General features: G+C 32.7%; 1 protein-coding gene across 1 annotated transcript; it reads right to left on the bottom strand.

Annotated features, from left to right (window-relative positions):
• Nucleotides 1-803: 803 nt before the first annotated feature.
• Nucleotides 804-14,513, bottom strand: LOC138329821 (apolipoprotein A-IV-like). Its single transcript, XM_069277115.1, has 4 exons — nt 14,358-14,513; nt 6,757-7,440; nt 5,028-5,090; nt 804-852 (listed from the first exon to the last, which is right to left on the bottom strand). The coding sequence occupies exons 2-4, from the start codon at nt 7,425-7,427 to the stop codon at nt 804-806; spliced, it is 783 nt and encodes a 260-aa protein (XP_069133216.1). The 5' UTR covers nt 7,428-7,440; nt 14,358-14,513.
• Between the last annotated feature and the right edge of the window lie 5,147 nt (nt 14,514-19,660).

The raw sequence follows: 19,660 nt of genomic DNA, 5'->3' as shown, positions 1-19,660 counted from the left end.
AAGATTATAATGTCATAAGCAGGTGTAGTGTGAAATCATTATTAAATGGTTTAAGTCGTTATAATTTGCTCTGAATTAAGACCGTTGACCTGATAAATTTATCATAGTAGGATACATGTTATTGATGTGATAAATAAAAAGACATAAAACAGGTATTTCATTAAACAACACATACATGCGAATATGTATCAAATTGTAAAATCGTAAAAAACATTTTCCGTCATAGAACATGACAATCACAGTTGCATTACTACAATAGGAGAATTTTTCTGACTCCTGTGTGGGTTAATATTGCATTTCCTTTCGTTGCTCATTAGTATATTCGAGCAAGTTAAACGTTGTTATACATCGTTATACAATGTACGAATTGACAAATTCCGATGACACCAGACTGACACCAGACAAATTTTTTTGCAGAGATGAAGCTTAATATAGCAACCAATCAGCAATCAGTATTAATATAACAGCCAATGAGAGAGCGCCTTATATTGGGGCTCTACACAGGGTAACTATAAGAGGCCACATAAAGGGTGCACATATGTATATATGGCTTAAAACAGAAAAATACTAACTTTAATTATCAATAATAATGGCATGTGTCGCTGCATAAAATAAGCTATATGCATAGCTCGCATTTAATTACTTTCTTATCCAAGGACAGTTTTCGATTAACGTACAACAATAAAGCAAATTAAACCAATATAACAGTGATTTTCTTTCTTTAAGTTTGTAAACACCTCTTATATATTGATTTCAATAGAATTTCCATCATTAAAGAAATGTAAAACCAAACAGGTGTTTCATTATCCTATTAAGCCTACCTGTGGCCGTGTATCTTCCTGCGGCATACTTCTGCAATGATAATACACGTAATATTATCTATATTTCTTTTCACCAGACAGAATATTCAGTAATTGTTATACACGAACAGCCGATTCCCATTACATAATAACAATCTATGAAGTCTAGGTTACAGTGGTAAAAATTTTGTAAACATGTTTTTTATAGATCAAGATGAATTAATTCTAGTGATTTGAAGATGTCAATTTTAATGTTTGCGAACGGACGGTCATGATAATGATTTATTATAGAACTGACAATACCGACACATTAACTTAAAAAAACGCCTTTAATTAGGATGTAGATCAAATTTACATGTTTGTATTTTCCAAAGATCTTTTTATTTATATAGGACGAAGCCTGAAAAGACACGCATTTCTATGTAAGGTCAGTTATAAATAGGTTTAGCTTGAACAATCGTAACTGTTACAGTGTATTAGAAAGTTAGTTAACAACCAGTATCTCATCAACAGTTCTTCTTCCTTCCACATGAACTACTTGGTACAATATTTCAGCATTGGGTATTTTGTCCACACACAAAGCATATAATATTTACTTTTGTTTTAATTGTCAACTGGTGTGAAGTTGGACATTTTCATTTAAATATTGATCTTAAATGGTAACTTTGTTTTAGAAACCATTATTACTAGAACATTAACTTACATTCTTTGAATGTAATGTTGTCTTGATTCTTGAAATCTTTAAGATTATTTGTATTTCAATTATGTAGAATATATTTTACTTTAATTAAGACTTATTCTTTATCAGTATCACGGATTTTATCAACCTCTTGATCACACCTTTGAGACGATTCATGAAATATGACGACCATAATCATCGTGTGTTAATGTCACCTGCGCTAGGTAGAGTGAGAAAATCAGGATTTGAACAAAGGCAAAATTGTCGCGTTTATCTGCATTTTGAGATGTTTTTGGATACTGACGTTTAGTACACTTGTTTCCGAATATATCAGCCACACAATGATATATAAATGGTTTTCGAGAAAAGTCACAAACAAACTTGACAGATATAAACGTGCCACCATACCAAGGGAGGTCAGACGTAAATCGCCTGTCGTTAGAACAGATGCTCGAAAAGAACTTTCTATCGACCATAAATATATATTTTAGTACTACATCACCCTATTATGATATATAAGGGTAGACTCATAAGAAAAATACTTCTCAACCCGTTTCATTTAATCAAAAGGCTTGTCCAAATCGCAATGGTTTACGGCAAATAGCGATGGAGGTGTACGGCTCATAGCAAATGTTTATCTCGAGAGGTGTACGGTACATAGTTACATTATAAAAAGGGAGTTGTACGGCCTATAGTTAATATGAAACATTGATGAAATGGTGAAAACTAAAAGGATAACTATTCAAGACTTGAAATAATGCATATCATGTATCATTATTACATTATTAGTGTTAATAACAGTTTACAATCATGCATACAATTGGGGTTTGTTTGTTTCTCATCAGTGCATTGCAACATAAAGACACGTACAAAACGTACTTCCCACTCACAAATAGGTTATCGTTTGTAGATCTAATTATATTCAATATTCACGAAATTGTGATAATACTTTGACTACTAAGAAATATATTTTTGATATCTGATCCATTGTCAAGGTTAGAAATACAGATAATGATGAGGATGATGATGATGATAATCATAGAATGATGATGATATAGATGATAGTTGTGAGGATAATGAAGCGATAGCTATACTGAATGTGAATTAGAATTAAAGTATTTAGTTATTTGTAGTTTATTGCACATGGAAAAGATATTTTAAAAATTATAAATAAAATGCTTAGAAATACCTCAACGTGAAGCCGGAAGAATTATTACTGGTTTTTTTTTACATATGTAACTGATGCAGCATTATTTTCGGAAATGTTTGGTTTTGATTTTATTAGTTTAATGCCCTATGAACAGCTAGGGCGATTTAAGGACGTGCCAGGTTTGTTGGTGGAGGAATGCTGGATTACCAAGAGAAAAAAACATCGACCAACCGTCAATACCTGGCAATTGCTCCTCATGGGATCCGAACCCACATCCCAGAGGTGGAGAGCTGTGAAGACAAAGTATGTTTAGGGTTACATTGGCAAAACAAAGGTCGGAAGGATTTCTTTTTAATGTCTTTCACTCTAATAATGACCGGAACCGGAGTCTGAGGTCGAAATCCCGACTTTCTTTTTTCGTAGAAAAGTGGGAAAACAATAGGTTCGGTCGGGTTACCCTAAGCCCATATTTTTTTCTTGGCCTTATATGTCGGGACATCGTAATCACTTGGCCACCCGAAAAGGGCCCGGTGACACTTTCTAAGAGACGCAAATGTAGAAAACTTACAGTTAAGTCAACAAAATCGAGGATAATTTAGCACCAAATTTTCTCTATTCACTTCTTCCTCCAAAAGTCGCTGATACTTTTAACTATCCTTTAAAGGCCCTCTACGTATACCTTTCCTTAGCAAAATTTAAAGGTTTCTTAAAAAACATAATAAATATAAGAAACTACATATCGAAGGCCTAAAATGAGGTAACAACACCAAACATATGCAAAATCCCTTGCGTGATATATGATAAGTGTGGAGATTCATTTCGAGGTTTTGCCAACTTGCGCAATAATATCAATTTACCATGCAGTATTTAGGACAACGGCGGGAAACATATGACGACCCGCGTTATGAAAATTATCATTTTATTCATTTTAATCAAAATTTTCAGAAGATGATGATAAGTGTAGTATCAGCAGTTAGTTAATAACTTTTGCGACTATCAATCTCGTTTTACATTCCAATTTTACAAATTGAAAAAAATAGGTAGTGGGACTTTAAGAACGGACAGCAATTATAAATTTCCTTTTCACAGACTTTTTTCTAACTAAATCTTCTTTCATACATTCTTCTCTGCATGTATGTGGAATGACCTTGGTGAAGGGACTAGACCATCCCCTCATTAGCAACTTTTAAAAGATACATATCATGCAATTCTCGTGAAAAAAATCCAGCCAATTACAATTTTCTGTGACAGAAATACAAATGTACATGCAAAGTTAAGAAATCCAGAATACGTATTTAAATACAAATGTACGTATTGTAGGGAAATTTGTTCTAAATTCGCTGACGTTACATGTCATCTGACTGAAAAATATATGTATAATCATCAAACAAACATGATCTATATAACTATACATCTCATTTATTATATTTATGATAATTACCAATATCGAGGTCACTATAAGTCGTACACCTCGTATGCTATGAGTCGTACACCCGCCAATCAAAATATCACCTATGAGCCGTACACCACCGATATTTTACATTGCTCCTATAACATTAATAGATGGGGCTGATACGTTGTTTTTTTCTTGTAAATCTACTCTTATATATTATAATAGAGTAATGTAGTACTAAATCATGTATTTATGGGTGATGGAAAGTTCTTTTCCAGCATCTGTTCTAACGACAGGTGATTTACGTCGGTACCTCCCTTGGTGTGGTACATGTTTACATATGTCAAGTTGTTTTGCGACACTTCTCGCAAACCATTTATATATCATTGTGTGGCTGATATATTCGGAAACACATATACCAAACGTCACTATCCAAAAACTTTTTAAAATGCAGATAAAAGCGACAAACGTAACTCTGTTCAAATCCTTATTTTCTCACTCTCACTTCAGGGGGTACCTAGTTCCTGTGTCATTACCACACTGTGGTAATACAGACAAATATTGATTAATGGTGAATTAAACATTCTACGATATTCTACACATATCAGTGGCATACAAGTATTGTTCATTCTTCTCTGTATGTAGGTATAAAGAATTAAAATATCAGGCAATGTGAGCTACATTTTATTCTTGATTAAATCAAGTGTTCTACGTAAACTTTGTATTTAACTGTATATTTATGGGGACATGACTACTATTAAACGATACAAAGATTATCTCGGCCATAGGTATGATCGAGATATAGAGGTTCGAGGTATCAAGTTTCACCAAACCATTATGTTTATGTTTCAGGAAAAAATAACCTGGATATTTTCACAAACATCTCATGCATCTTAATACATTTATAGAGAATAATATAATTAATATTATACGTTTATTGTAATTAAATCTGTTCTTATTGTTGGCTTATAAACTTTATGGAATTGTTATATATGCGTGGCTCACCTTCTAACTGGAACCCTTGCTTCTGCCTGTGACATCTGTACTTTATTTTCCAATGGTCTGATCCTAGAATAACATATAATACGTCTTAATTATTAAATCCCATCAGCACAACATCGGACACTACCGTTATTGTTAGTTAGGCTGTGCATCTTTATATTTAGCCTTTTGAATTAAACATTTGAAACGTAATGTGCGTAGTATTTCATATATGGATGGAATTCAGTTTTTGTCAATCGATTTACTATAAACATTTGAGAATATTTGGATGTTGATGTCAGCTTAGGGAGTAACAGAATACGTTTGTATTACAATATTATCCTGTGATAATAGAACGACTATCAGCTTATTGAAACAAATATAAGCTTTATGTTGTTTAACGGGTCGAGGGAAATTTATTTTGCTACATTTGCAGAAATAATTGCTACATTATCATACCATATATCACCTCTCCAAAATGACATCGCGTTCAAGTAATTATTAATAGTAGATTTGCAATATGTTTGTCATGGTAACCTCGATAAATTGATGTTAGATACAATGAAGAGGCATCTCTGCTTGATCTGCCATGAACACATCATGGATATAATTTATATATACTAAACTTTTATGTCATTTATTATCAAAATGTTACTAATAAAGCAATATTATTGTAATTATTGTATTAACGTTATATATAATTAAGGTGATTTTAACGTAACATATATACCTCTGTTTGGTTAAACATTTTGGTGCTTTGGTAAAATCGAATTATGTACGCTGGTATAGCAAGACGTCATTATTGAAGATTCTATTAGGACGGTATAACAGCATATGGACCGAACCAAAAGGTCCTTATATTTTATATTAGATAATTATGTTTCTTTAACAAAAGTCAAAATGATTATCTGATGTACGTGCTAATTGTAGGGGACCAATGGTCAGATGACGGTACCACTTGTGCAACATTCATAAGCGCAATTTCGACACAACGTGTCTTTATATATCTTTATATATCGAACATCACGTGATCATCTTTCTACAATAGGAATAGTGATAATCATAGCATATTCATTCTTAACATATACCGTGTAAATGTCTTACATTAAACATTCAAAGTGGAGGCTGATGTAATCAAATATATAAGAAAGTTATTGTTAAATAAATTTATTTCTGTAACACTCTACATATTTTAGAAACAAATTTCTAGCAGATCACTTTATATAAGTAACTTTTTGGATAGTTTGTGCAATTGCATACAAGGTGTAAACATATACAGAAATGTATACATTTGTCATATATGTACATTTTCACTTGGACCACCTGTGTACATTTGTATGGATGTATTTTGATGTTAACATTCTATCAATATAAGAAATTTATTTCAAAATGTAAATGTTTAAAACTTAAATATATAAAGAAAAAGAGGTTCATGATTCTAAACGGTCGTTTTACTTGACGCTGTGAGCTCCTGATAAATTTGTGAATTTACGTAAACCAAACCAATTATTGTAAACTTATAAAAAAAATAAACTTATATAAAAAAAAAAACTTGGTAGCCCATCCTCTTTGCATAATACAGTCGAAATGTCACAATCCCATTCCTTTCGGTTATTAAAAAAGAAGTCGACGGACGGAACATGAAGACTATAGGTCACCCATACATTCGGGTCAGATAACCTAAAATCTCATTACAGAGATTTTAACATAATTCAACATATTAAACACATTGTACTTGTAAAATGATACATACCTATTACCTTCTCTCTTCTCGATTTGAAGAGTCCCGAGAAGACTTTCCAGATCATTTAGAGCCTTCTCACTTGCTTTGAATGACACCTCCTGGATGTTAGCTGGGTATTCGACGTCTTCATACTGCTTCGATAATCCTGTTTTAGCTACATTTACAATGTCCGCATTGCAATTATCTGACAGACACCTCTCAAGTGCAGTCAGGTCAGCCTCCACCTCGGTTATCCTTGCCAAAAGTCCTTTGCGGTATTGTTCCAATCCCTGGCGAGTGGACTTTCTAATTTGGTTACATTTTTGCTTGAAATCGATAACCAACTGTTTTGTCTTATTGATAATTTTCTCGCCTCTGTCCTCGATGGATTTGTTCAAAGTTGCTGTAAATGGATCGAATCCCTTTAGCTCTTCTTCAACCTTCTTGGCCTCCGTCCGTAAAGGAACAAGGACATTATTCCTGGTGTCCGACTTAGCATCTATTATTCGTGTTTTTAATGCTTCAACGTGATCGTCCAATAAAGCAATGTCATGTCTGAAGTGATCACCAGTATTTGTAATGCATCTTTTACAGACAGGCGCTTCATTACATCCGACTTCAAGACAGATGAACATGGCATCCACTGTCGAATGACTTTGACAGCGGATTCCAGTGGACACTTGGCCTTGGCCTTTAGACATGCTATTTCTAAATCTGTAATTACAAAAGAAAACAGAACAGTCATAAGAAGTAGATACACTTAATAAACTGCTATAATTCCAATCAACAGTAATATGTTCAATATATGTATTTATCTTTTCTAACAGGGCCAGTATATTGATGCTTTAATGCAAGTGTTATGACTACTAAAGGGTGTCAATGATAAAAGGTTCAGATGTCCAGATCACTCTAGACAATTTTCTGAATGGATAACAAGTGATAAATGTCATCGTGAGATTGGAAAACAGTACAGTAACCTTGATACACCGACACTGTATACTATTCTGGAGCAAAAAAGGTAAACTAACCTACCGGTGGACACGTTGCATGTAAATGTCAAAGTCGATATTCGTATGTTTGAACTGCATAAACCACATCATGAGTTCTATATGACAGCTTCGATATAAGAATGGTAAGAAACAATAAAAGTATGAGCTTTATATGATATATTGCTTACACATATACAGTAGTAGTCTAGCAGGGTTCAAACCTACATTGTAGAAACACCTAATATTAATTGTGTATTGCTTTACTATTTAGGCTACCCGGTTATTGATACCAACGAGCGACCAGTAACACTATGAACATTACACCAATTACTTTACCGTTATATGTAGCAACTACTAAATAAAGTGTTCTATTATGTGAATTATTTAAAAGAATCATCTTAATTTAGTTTCCATACAAGACTACAAATTGACCCAGATTATCAGCGTATGACCAAATAAGGAACCCGATTGGGCTTTTGGAGGGAACAGTACCAACTACCAAATGTCGTAGAGAGAAAGGCGAAAGGGGAATGATAGATTTCCCTGCGAGATAGTATTCATGACATCATGCATGTTAACGAATGATTCATCAAATGAGTCTCATGAAGTTTAATGAATCCATGAAGCATTCATGATTGTTCATCGTCAAGAACCGTTAAGAATCTTAACTGATATTCTTTGAAACATTCAAAATATATGAAAATTATTTCTGTGTATTTTCTTGCATGTTTCTCCTGGAAAAATTGAACTGTTGGCAAATTAGTTAAAATATTATCTCATTTCTGAATGTCTTAAAACACAAATAAACACATTTGGGTATATAAACGTTTAACTAATTTGCATTTTTTTAACAACATGAAATCACTGCACACCGATATGGCGTTCCTTTGCATATATATTTTTATTTGTTTGTGTATTTGTCAATTGTTATTGAATTGTATTGTCCGTGTAATATATCATTCTTTACAATTGTAGGCTTATTTTGGAGAAATAGTAATTTAATTTGAATGCATTATGAAATTAATGACTACATATCCCAGATAACATATTTTATTAGCACTTTTCTTTGGATGTATGGAAACATAATGCACACAGTACACTATTGGTGATTCTGAAATTATATACTAATATATTGATTATAACTATCACCATCAGAATGTATTTCTTCAAATATTGAATTGAGTAAGAATTTCAGGATTCCAATAGCATTTCCATTGGATTGATAGAAATTTAATAAAGGTTTACCATTTGAATTCTATTGGAAATATCACTAGAAACCAGTGGAATTCCACTACAAAATTCTGGCAAAAATGTCAACATTGTTCAACTGGAATACCACTAAAAAAAAACCACTGGGATTAAGTGGAAATCAAATGAAATGTTCTGTTCGGTTTCCACAGCCTGGTGAAGGGCAGAAAGGGCAATGCTACCAATTTGAACAAATTGATGGCCATTCATCCCAGCATTCCGCATGCCGAATACCGGGTCTCTCGGCCGATAAGTTATAAACAAAAAGCACTTTAATAATTTAGCCTGTTTGATCCATGAGAACGTTGGTCAAAGTTATTCATTTGAACGAGGTTAGTAACATACTAACACCGAGTTGCTAGGTTTACTAATTATTTGCAAGTCGTTCATACAAGATGAAAGCGTATTCAATCCCTCTGACATGAAAAAAATGTCAATGTCATTCAATTAAACAAACATGGTAGTCCTTATCACAGCGTTCTACAAGCCAATTATCAGGTATCTAATCTTCTTAAATATTCACATGAAGTTGGTTTATAAAATAACCTATTTGACACATGTGACTGAGAATGAATATCACGGTCATTCGTTTCCACAAATTTGGTAGTCAGTAATCCCAGCAACTTGCAGTCGCACTATCAGTAATCTAGGTATCTCAGTTGTTGAGAAGATGTTGTTCGAATAAAAAGTATACAGACGACGGAAAGGACATGAACCCAAAATAATTTGTTCCGTATCTTTATATATGATTTTCAGGTATTTATTAGTCCCCTGTCGGTGAAACCGGAGGGGACTATAGTATGTGTCCCCGTCCTTCCGTCCGCTGTCTGTCTGTCCGGATTTTGATTCCAGATGATAGCTTGAGCACTAATGGATACATTTTGATAAAGCTTCGCACAATGGTAGCATATTGAAACATAAGCTAGGGATTGAATTTGGGGTCAAATGGTCACCGTTACTAAAATAGATTGTTCACGAATTTTCGTTTCCAGGTAAAAAAAATCAACGGATTTTGATCAATCTGCACACAATGGTAGCGGATGGGAAAATACAGCTTGAGATTGAATTTGGGGTCAAAAGGTCAACTACAAAGGTCACTGTTACTAAAATAGATTGTTTAAAAAAATGAGTTTCCAGGCGATGTCTTGAGAAAACATCAACGAAATCTGTTCAAACTTCCTATAATAGTAATATAAAAAATACCATAGCCTGGGATTGACTTTGGGTCAAAAGGTCAACTACAATGGTCATTGCTATTAAAAATAGTTTGTTTTATAAAAAATATAATTTCCAGACGATATCTTAAGAAAACGTTAACGCATTTCAAACAAACTTCACAAAATGATAAAATATGGAAAAATACATCTTTGGATTGAATTTGAAGTCAAAACGTCTACTACAAATATCACTTTTACCAAAAATAGATTATTGAAAAAAAATCGTTTCCAGACGATAATTTGAGGAACTATCATTGGATTTTGGTCAATCTTTACACAAAGGTAGCATATGGAAAAATTACAGCTCATGATTAAATTTGGTTTCAAAAGCTCAACTACACAAATCACTGTTACCAAAAATAGATTGTTGAACAAATCATTTTAAAATGATAACTTGAGAAAAAATCAACGGATTTTGATCAAACTTCACACACTGGTAATATTTGGAAAAAAATACAGCTTCGGATTTAATTTGGGGTCAAAAGGTCAACTTCACAGATCAATGTTACTAAAAATAGATTGTATAAAAAATCGTTTCCAGACGATAATTTGAGCAAAAATCAACGGATAGTGATAAAATTTCACCCAATGGTAGCATATGAGAAGATAATTCTTGAGATTGAATTTTGGGTCAAAAGGTCAACAACAACGGTCACTGTTGTTAAAAATATATTGTTTCACAAATTTTAGCTTCCGAATGATAACTTGAGAATAGATCAACGGAATTTGCTCAAACCTCATACGATGGTAGATTTGGAGATAGCATAGTTTGGGATTGAATTTGGGGCCAATAGGTCAACTACAAAGGTAACGGTGACTGTAAATAGTTTGTTTCACAAATTTTCATTTCTGCACGATCACTTGAGAACACATAATTTGTTGAAACTTCATACAATGATAGCATTACTAAGCAATAACTTGCCATAGATTAGAAAATGTAATTGGCGGCAGGGGATGTATGTAACTTGCAACACTTACTGTAAGCTTGTTGATTTCATTACAATTATTGATTATCTAAACGCCAGGAAAACGTAGGGAATACCACACAAAAAAATTAAAGATAGATCTTATTGTTGTATTTTTGGAACACAAAACAAAAGCTTATAAAAAACGAGGTTATAATGAAAAAAAAAATGTTTTTCCATATTCTTGAAGTTATTTAAATTAACGATCATGGACATATGAAGTGTGAGCCATATTTGTTAATTTCCGTTATAAAACAATTCGCTTTATTTAGCGTTACAATAATATAAATCGAAAGTCAAACGAACGTTTTAATTCGACAGTCGACAGGGCAGCGTGAAGGGAAGTTATTGACTTAATTGCATATGTAATTGTACATCAGGTATAGAATCGAGAGTTCATTCTATCTCTTACATTGCAGCGATAGATTTATACTTAATTATAATTAATTTGTGTAGTACATTGTGGGAGGTCACTAAAGTTCATTTCTACTTTTATCGCACTCAAATCTCTATCGGGCCGTTTCAAAATAAAGACAGTTTTTCGACAAATTTCACAATAATTATATTAATTATTTTGTAAGGTATTTGTCAATAAAGATGTATTTTACTCAAACTTACATGGCTAACTTCATGTCCCTTTAATGAGTTAATGCAATAGTGCGTGTGTAAAGCAGACTTCACATTTGCATAAAGATATAATAAACACATGGATTAGTGATTAATGGTTTAAACCACTTCCAGTGTAGATGTTAATAAAGTATTAGCCACAACCATTGAATAAACTTGGGTAACACTTTCCAATCAATACAATTCTACATATAACCTTTCGACGGCCGGCAATATTCAAATCTAACTAAATCTTGATAGTAGGTTATATCAAAGGGTGATCGCGGGTGGTGTAGTGTTTAAGAAGTTCACCTTTCACCTAGCCTGCAGGGGTTCGATACCCGGCACGGATGTGAAAAGGTCAGGGGTCACCTGACCTATCACGTTGGTTTTCTCCGGGCACTCAGGTTTCGTCCAACACTAAGACCCCTCGCGTGCTTACATCCGGGCCATTGTGAGTGATTTATATAAGTTGTAAAACTTATTTCTCAATCGATGTAAAGTAAATAAAGTTTATATAAATATATTCCGGTCGAAGTTATTTCACTGCAAACAAGCAAAACCCAGAAGTAGTCTTAAGTTCGCAGCACACACGGGTGCCATGTGAGGAAGAAACCTGCACGTGGGACTCGTGTTTTTTTCAATCGGTGTGATTCTTCCCTTCCCTTGTCCGTTCTCTCTATTGTCCATTCCTTTAAAATGTCCTGTATTGTTTGAGACCATTTGCATATCTATATCTTTACTTTACAAAGAAGCTCATAGTGACAGGTTCCGGACACAAACTATAATCTGGATTTTAGACCTCAATTTCACCTATTTTGGCATGTTCAAAGGTAACTTGTGACGTCACTAATGCAACAACCAAGTCGATATTGACACACTTTGTAGTGATGAACACATCCGTTTCAACAAAAGAATATTTAGTATTATATGGCCTCAGTTGGGCTTTAGAAGGATACATGAAATGGGGCAAGTCCATAATTACGAAATAAACCGCAACGCTGTCCAAAGCATGTATAACGATGTGATTTTGAACCTTGATTTCAATATGGATCTCAAATTCATATCAGAGTTACCTAGGAATAATAACCTGCAAAAAAACATTTTTGCTTTTGAAATTCATAATAAACCAGCCAATCAATGGTCGGGTCAAAGTTCCATCCTGAGCTCAATCTTCTATAAACAGTTGCCATTTCGAAGGTATATTTTTGTTTAGCTGGCTGTTCCCTACAAAGGGAAATTTTGGATAGAATATAGGAATATACTCCGAACTGTAACTTAACACATCGATGTTATGATTATTTAACGGGAAGTGCATTGCATCATGCCGCACTTATGCCTGTATATAGTCCGATAAAACGTAGTTCATTATTAAGGAACTATTATAGAAATCAGGTAGGAAGTTTAATGCGTAATTCTATAGTTACTCATAGTTTTTTTTCTCTACAAAGGTGATATTAATGAATTGTTATAACTGTTTTACAAATCAAACATCATTATGGTATTTATATATAGTCGTCTTTTTCATGTCTTTAAAAAGTGAAACAAAAAGACAACACCTAATTTTCATATCATTCATATAAAACAAATCGTCTAAAATAAATTTGCATGTTAGTCTTGGTTTACATTTATTTTTTTCTAATGAAATTATTTTATAAATTATTTCCTTTTGCTGCAAATTGAATACCAATTACACATCATTGTTTACCGGCCCTGTCCTAAAAAGTGTCGCATTGGTTACGACACTTGTTTATCGAACCACGCTAAAAGTTCCATTACAAATAAGGCTAAGTTATAGAAGTAAATCGAGTAAAATGTAATTTACGATCTTCAGCTTACCGTTATCTATATGTGTTTTTGTTCTATGTGTACAATGCATATTTTTTAAACATTGTTTGGTAGTACAATTAATTTAACATTGAACAAATGACGACTAATTGCAGTACGTTTTGCTCTGTATGTTTACCATACTTGATTTAATTTGATATTTTGCATTTCGATGCAGTATTCTGTGATTACTACCTACATAGTTGTTTACCTGAACTGTAAGACATCGAATGGGTTATCATGCCTATTGAAATGCATCTGTAGGTTAGATACCTGTATACGCGTATGTATACCGAGTCTAATTAATTTCCTGGTTACCTAAAGTGTGTGTTATTTTGAATTATTTTTTAAATGTTATTAGAAAATTAATGTAAACGATGCATTATGTTCCTATTGTCAAGTCGCTTTCATAATTAAAATATTTCAATTCCATTCAGATATGATGCTGAATAATCGCGATTGGATATAACCAGTATGTTTACTGTGCCTAAATTTTATTTCTTTATTTGTAATGTAATACATTATACTGTATTGTGATACTGATATGTGCCTGTTTAATGTTCTTTATGGTATAGAATGGTTAATGAAACATGTCTTGATTTATTAATAAATCCAGATTTGTAGATCACGTACACAGTACATATGTGAACTGAGTTTTACTTCCTGGTATTCAATATTATGATTTTATGTTCATTTCCAGTCTTGCAATGTATCATAAGTTCAATGTTTTGGAGAATATTAACTTGATCTAAACTATACATAAACAAGTTAGTACTTACCTCAGATCTGAAGGTGAGTATTCCCCAGTTATTAAACCTCGATGTTCACTGTGTTTACCTAGATCCCAGTCCGTCTACTGTTCACGGACGAGTTAACACTTATCTACGTAACAGTACACCGATCTCCGTAGTCTTTTAAATTACACATATTCAAATAGTATGTGTGTCAATTATTTGTTCAGTGCACGCCTCTATTCGGGTAGGTTTAAATTCGGTTATTTTATCAAAGCGGTGTATGCTTTTACATTTATCGCTGTGGTGGCCTTTTGAAAATTACACATACTTTAGTTGTATGTGGACTAAGTATCTGATCGGTGCATGCTTTTATTTTGGTATGTATACAATCGGATTTTTATCAAACCTGTCATACACTTTTTGATTAATAAATTAAACATATCATGATATAAATTCATAAAGATATACCATGTCAATGACACCACGGCTGAAATACACATGTAATAATCCAGTAAAAATATATGCATTTTTTTACACAAATGACTTTCAGCATTAATCGTAAATTATATATAAGTTCTGGAAGTTTACAAGGCTTTTAAAAATCACACTTTTTTCTTATTCCCAGGATCATTTGCTGATATGTACTACGTTTAAGGGACCTATATTGTAAATTAACTGTCTTTCGCGGCTATTCAATTTCCCGATTTCCATTTCAAAACAAGTTCGTGAAGTTAATTATTAGCGAATTTATCAATTGAATGATTATTGCTATCAATAAAGAAAATGTAGATAGTAATTCGCCGTGATGAGACCGCAGAGCCAAATTATTTCCATATATGCGATATGTTAACGTTTGCCACTGTCCAGGTTAAATAGAGTTTTCAAGTCTGGTCACCTGTCACTTATTTTGAAGAAAGGGATCTTGCATACATATGAATAAAAAGAAATTAAAATCTACCATCTTCATAAACTTTTATGTGTGTGTGTGGGGGTGAAATTAACAACACTTATAATTGAATTAACGAAGTATATAAGATAAATATATAGAGAAAAAAAAACAAATTATACTCATAAATACATATTCAGGTCATTTATGGAAAGCTAACTCTGTCTGGTATTTTCAGGAAATGAGTTAACTCCCCTTGGCGCTGTCTTCAAGTCAGGAATAAACTGTTAAACTTGTCGGCCAAAAACGTACCATGTTCAAAGCTCGGCTGAAACAGAATATATGAATAAATGAATAAATAAAATGATTATATGACTAAAATTAATGAGTGACATTAGCTGGTTAATGAACTAAAAAAACAGAAAGTGTTTTTATAGATCAATTAGGTTTCATGTTCATTTAAGGATGTGTCAATGACATGGAGGAACCCAACGTACCCCAATGAAAACCACCGACCCACAGCCTGAATATATAACCTATTCCTGACCAGCCTTAAACACTTAACATTGAAAAAGAAGATTATATTGTATATTTTACAGAACCAAACAACACTATATCCATTTGATGAATAAATACATAAAATATTTACATATACAGATACATAGAATAGTGATTAGATAAATAGATAGATACAGGGAAAGAGATAATGACTTAAGTCTAATATAAAACTTGAATAACCCCTTATCACAGTGTATCACGCGGATTCAGAGATAGATAGATAGATAGATAGATAGATAGATAGATAGATAGATAGATAATAGATAGATAGATAGATAGATATAGAAATAGATAGTGATAGATAGATAGATAGATAGATAGATAGATAGATATAGATAGATAGATAATAGATAGATAGATAATTTAGATAGATTATTTAGATAGATAATAGATAGATAGATAATAGATAGATAGATAGATAGATAGATAGATAGATAGATAGATAGATAGATAGATAGATAGATAGATAGATAGATAGATAGATAGATATTTCATACCTATTTTACATTTCAATTAAACAAATCGATATTCAGTTTAGAATTTCAAAATCACATTTTCAAAGTAAAGTGTTCATATGTACAATTAGTGATGGAAGTAGGTCAGCAATGTTTATCATCATTATCTCCCATCTATCATGATCACGAGGAATATCCACCTGGCTTCCAAGTAGAAATTGACATTGCTTTTCCTCTAAAAGGTGGTCGAATGTTACATATTCTGTAACTTCTAAGAAGCTTACAAGACAGTTTAATATTTTAACGCGACTATAGAACAGTGCACTGGGCACTGGGTAAGAAAGTGCGTAGATATATTGTCCGAATTCTTCCCACATAGTCTAATGTGGGGGGTTCCATCTTATGTTGAATTTCGCACCGTAGATGTACCAAAATATTCATGAACAGGTATACATTTAAACATTTGAAATTGATGCACCATGAATACCCAATCAGTAGGCTCCGAAACATTCACCTCTCTTTGGAATCTTGTGCTCAAAAGGGGATTTCTAGGAATCTATTTTTGGTTTGATTCTGCGGTCCCTGATAAACTTTAGTAAATGTACTTGGATTGCAAAATTTGTGAAAGAAAATCACACACGAATGAAAGTTAGTTTTACAGTATACCCTTGAATGCGTTATTTTATTATTATCAAGGATCACATGTGTAAATTGGTCTAATATTTAAGTAAGCTAACTTATTTCTAATTTATGAATGATAATAATGATGTACAAAATTCTTCCAATAGTTATATTGTATGCTAACTTGCAAGCATTATGATTTTGTTATATTAAGTATAAAGTTTATCACTGCATTGGAGTGTGTAACGTATTACTGAAATATAAGCAACCTGACAGAAATGCCAGGCTATCAATGATTATAGTAAGCCAAACTGTTAATATGTATAATTTACTTTGTTAATCCATAATTGCATAACACAATTCAGATAACCCTGAACACAGTATTTAATGTCAGAGAGGTACATTGCACGCTTACTTTGTTTTAGTTGCGTTTGATATGATATCATAAAATGACCAACGTGATATATATCTTTTAATATGTTTGTAGTCAAACTTTCACTGTAACAATTATCTTTATAACTAATGTGTAATAGTCCATTTATTATATTACAAAATAAATTATATAAACATTAAAGTGATTTTCTTATCATTGTTTTGCACAAAATGATAATGGACAACATTGCTGATATGTAGCAGCATTAATTATCAGTAGAGATTATATGTATTAGATAACAATAAACTCTGTCTTATCTAGCAGTTGTGTTAATTTTATTCTAAGTGTTTATTACAAAACCTTTAAACCAAATATAATTATACTTGATTTCGTATTTCTCGGTTATTGTCGATAATCAATAAATTTACGCAAACTAAATGTTCCGTCTGCGTCATCAATCGAAGCGAATTAAGATCCAAATTTACCTCATCTTAATTTAACTTATTCGCAGATATCTGGGGGAAAGTCTTAGTAGCATACTTAGAAATAAGAAAACAAATGGATGACGCGCTGTGTGTCAAATGATATATTGACAATGTAGATTTTATGCTATTAAAACGTTCCCAGGCGAAAGTGCCCCTATGCCTTAATTTTGTATTTCATTTTATTGCCTGAATAATTATAAAATGAAATAATTATATTTACATTGCAAAAAAAAAAAAAAAAAAAAAAAAAAAAAAAAAAAAAAAAAAAAAAAAGTAATAAAAAAACAAACAAACCCAGAACCGGGAAGTTTGCTTATCTCACTGTATGATTTCACAGTGGCCAGGTGGTAAACGTGTTTTGACATTACCCCCTGTACTTTATATTGAACGTATTACTTGTAGAACTTATAGGGTTATTAAATGAAATTTTAAATGTGGTAGACACCCAATGTAACAGACTGGGGCCTAATAATAGGGTCAATATGCAATTAGCTGATTAATGACACTTTTATTAACTATTTTTATCATCAATAATAATAATAAATTGATAAATTACAAAGAACAAACTGATTAGATTTATCAAATTTTAATCAAATTAAAGTTGAGTTCAGATTTCTTGAAACATGACAACTTACTACAAACATGTATATCTAACGTTACATTAGGCCTACAAGCTTACAGTACGTCTACTGTAATATCCAGCATTTGTAAAACCGATGACAAAGTTGTAATGTTCGGTAATGAGTTGAATGATACGTTTAAGGTTCCAATACTCAGTTAAATCAACACGATGCGTAAACCACACGCTATTCCTATGCCACGTGTGTGTTGGTTTCCATTGATGCGTCTTTAAACTATGTTAATCGGAACACACGTCGTAAACTGTTGGGCGAGTTCACGTGAAACTCTAGAGTTAACTCGAGTTTCGTAATTTGCACTTTGAACTCTACCTGTGTCTAACCCAGCTCAGATTCAGGGTTCGGAGAGTTTCTCACGGAGTAGGCCAGCACGTTTTCTTTACGACTCTCGAACTAGAGTCGATAAATAGGAGTTTTACGTTACTCAATTCTCAACCCGCTACTTTCACGTGAACTTGCCCGTAGTCACCATGCTGAGTCAAGAAATGATCCGAATGCCGTTACATGCTTTCGATTGGTGCGCTTTCAATATTGCATAGTTTATCTCCTATTGGCCCAGTTTGTCGATATTAGCCGAGTTTGTCGATATTGGCCCAGTTTGTCAATATTGGCCCGGTTTTGCTATGATATTGATAGGACAGTTTTCTCATATTGTTACCAATATGAAAGTAGTTGAATAATAATTATTTTGATGTATCTGTTTGTACCCGGAAATATTTCCAATAAATGATATATTCCTGGTCGGAATCGAAACATGTAAGCATTTACTTAGCGTAACGCTACCTTAAAGAAGAACGATATTAATCGGTACAATTTTAAGGCATTTGATACAGTATACTTTGATTGCTCTATTACATGTTTATAATAAGGTTGTTTAAAATGCTAGTCGGAATATCAGTATTATAAATTATAATACAATCGACAGCAGTATTTGGTCTTAACATTTATAGAGGAACAAGCTTTGATGCATACACCCTGTTGTCCACTATGCGTTCAATCACTTCCTGAATACTATATTATAAAGATTAAACACATATAGCAAACAGTTCATGTATATTATTGTACTAATGCTAGTTCATTGAATGTTTTGAATATATCATAATACCAGTGCCAACGATACGTGATAAGCTAAAAATCTCATTGCAATCATTATACAATATACAAAGTATCACCTACCACATATCTCAATCTGCTCGTTTAGTCATTTACACACGAGTTGGTCACACGCAAAAGTGCAATGAGCCTTTTACACATTTGCCTTTTGCACTCGTGGAAAAGTTATTTTGGCTTGCTATTGAAGGTTTGATTTAAAACATTATAATGATTTGAGCA

Source organism: Argopecten irradians, chromosome 8, assembly GCF_041381155.1.
Source record: "Argopecten irradians isolate NY chromosome 8, Ai_NY, whole genome shotgun sequence".
NCBI classification, from domain to species: Eukaryota; Metazoa; Mollusca; class Bivalvia; order Pectinida; family Pectinidae; genus Argopecten; species Argopecten irradians.
This window is presented reverse-complemented; position numbering and strand designations above follow the sequence as displayed.

Excerpts from the sequence above, each read along its gene's own strand:
- LOC138329821 (XM_069277115.1), bottom strand. The coding sequence starts at position 7,427 with ATGTCTAAAGGCCAAGGCCAAGTGTCCACTGGAATCCGCTGTCAAAGT. Across the intron at positions 5,091-6,756 it reads GAGAAGAGAGAAGGTAATAG|GATCAGACCATTGGAAAATA; the intron begins GTATGTATCATT and ends ATGTTATTCTAG. Across the intron at positions 853-5,027 it reads GCAAGGGTTCCAGTTAGAAG|AAGTATGCCGCAGGAAGATA; the intron begins GTGAGCCACGCA and ends TTATCATTGCAG.